This window comes from Cajanus cajan, chromosome 4 (genome assembly GCF_000230855.2).
Source record: "Cajanus cajan strain Asha chromosome 4, NIPB_CcT2T_4, whole genome shotgun sequence".
Lineage (NCBI taxonomy): Eukaryota > Viridiplantae > Streptophyta > Magnoliopsida > Fabales > Fabaceae > Cajanus > Cajanus cajan.
The window spans coordinates 72,695,496-72,697,731 of NC_138520.1; the positions used below are offsets into that span (position 1 = coordinate 72,695,496).

Here is a 2,236-nt window from a genome sequence, read left to right on the forward strand (position 1 = left end):
ATACACTAAAACTTGTGAAGTCAAAGCAAATTCATTAATAGAAGCTTTTGTTCCTATTCCAAATTTATGTCTAAAGTAAACCATGACCTTAAAAACGAACAAGACACAAGTTACATGCCCCATCCTAGTAATTGTCACAAAATTTTATTTTATAAAACCCAACATTCCATTGAAATTCTAATTCTCACCCAATAATAACTCCAACCAGCAACAAAACGAAACTAAGCATATACCAGGACCTTTATTAAGCAGAAAAACTAGTTCTTGACAAATTAAAAAAACTCTCATTATTCCACTTTCAGGTCTAATCCACGAAGAAACAAGAACACAATACACACCCCGAAGCGAAGTAATCATACACCGGTCTTGATGATGTTCCTCCGCGCCAGGAACCTCGCGATGGGAGGGGTGAGGGCGAGGGTGATGGGAACACGGACGGGGAACAGCGCCTTGTTGCAGAGGATCGCGAGCGTGAAGGCGCCGCCGGCGGAGGCGGCGAGCTGAGCCGTCCGGTTCTTGGGCGGCGCGGCGGCATCTTGGACGGCGTCGGAAATAGGGTTAGGGTTTTGCTCGTCGGAGACGGTGCCCATGTGGAACTTCTCGAGGATGGCTTCGACGTCGACGTTGTTTCTGATGGCGACGTAGAGGCCCGTGATGGAGGCCGTGGAGACGCCGAGGTGAACGCCGAGTGCGACTTTTCCGTACTTCTTCATCAGCTCGCGGAATCGACCACCGGCCATTGTGCGTCTTTGTGTTTCTTTGAAGTTGAGAAACTGCGGTTAGTGCCGTGTTGGGGATTACTTTGCTTTGGTGAGAGAGAAGAAGGGTTTTGCTGAAAATGGATTGCGACGGTAGAGGAGGTGGCGGCGGCGGCGCTTCTCTTGTATCGGTGAGTGGCTTAGGGTTCTGATCGAGAAAGGAAGAGGAAAAGCAAGAGCATGGTGTTTTGTAGAAAAATAAATAAATTGGAATTATGTACTGTACTGAAGAATAAATCGAAGATCTTGGACAATACTAAATAAAACGGGTTATCTCTGTCCGGTCTAGTAATAAACTTGGATTAATCACACGAGATATCATGTTTAAATTTTAGAGAAATTCTACCGTCCCTTATATATTTAAAAGGATTTTGGAATTGTTTTTGGGTTTTAGAACTCTTTTTATTTTTGTTTTAATACATGAACATTAGAATTGTTTGGTTTTTAATAGGGGCGGGCAACGGGCACGTTCGATCAGGATTTGGGTGAAAAATGTTTAATCCGTTGTAAATCGATTTTGAAAAAATGTGACCCATATCTGATTGACTAAGTTTTCGGTTTGAGGTGGTTCGGGTTGAAACGAATTAGGATTTGAGCAGGTAGGTACAATTGGGTTTAAGATTTTCTATAGACCAAGTTATCTTAACGAATGTGAAGCTTAAAACAATAAAAAAAAATTAAAACAGTATACAAAAATAAAATGAAGGTGACAATAGATGGTATAAGTAGATTTGTAGATGAAACATTCACAAACTAAAGAAGCAAAAACAAAAGATAACAAAATTCATAGTAGTTACATGCAAAAGAAATCTAAAGTTAGATTACAAAACCCATAAGAAATCACAGTCGCATAAGTTGTACTCAAAATGAAGATAGGAAAATGGAAAAAAAAAAAAAAAAAAAAAAAAAGACAAAGAAAGAAACAAAAAGAAAACTCTAAGAATGAACCAGTGTGTTGAGAAGTTGAACGAGAAAGGAGAAGACAAATGAAACATTTAGGTTGTAAGAAAAAGGAAAAAAAATAAGTTACAAATTGATAACTATATTATACTTGAAATAAAGACTTTTGAGTTTGGACCATTATTATTTAGTTATACAAAAGTAATAAAAATCTAAGGGGATGTATTGGTTTAGGATTTCATAGGATTTTAAAAGACTTTTTTTGAGTAAAAAAGTCCATTGGTATTCAATCAGATTTTATGTCACTTAAAAACAATCCAGTGGTATTCAATCTGGATTTTCAAGATTTTTTAAAGAGTCCATTAAAATTCACTGGTATTCATTTGAGATTTTTTACAATTTAAAAACAATCTATTGGTATTCAAAAATATAAGGATTTTAAAGGATTGTTGTATGAGAGAGATTTTGAAGGACTTTCTAGTATTATCTATAAATATCAGATTCATAAAACAATCTCATCCAAACCCATCGGATTTTGAAGGATTGTTTGAAGTGATTTTTCAAGTGTTTCAAGAATT

The 2,236-nt window shown here is 36.9% G+C and overlaps 1 protein-coding gene across 1 annotated transcript; it reads right to left on the reverse strand.

Annotated features, from left to right (window-relative positions):
• Positions 1-222: 222 nt before the first annotated feature.
• LOC109788769 (transmembrane protein, putative (DUF1279)) lies at positions 223-1,039 on the reverse strand. The gene has a single exon (XM_083073009.1). It carries the CDS (start codon positions 738-740, stop codon positions 354-356), a length of 387 nt encoding a protein of 128 aa, XP_082929135.1. The 5' UTR covers positions 741-1,039; the 3' UTR covers positions 223-353.
• Positions 1,040-2,236: the final 1,197 nt, after the last annotated feature.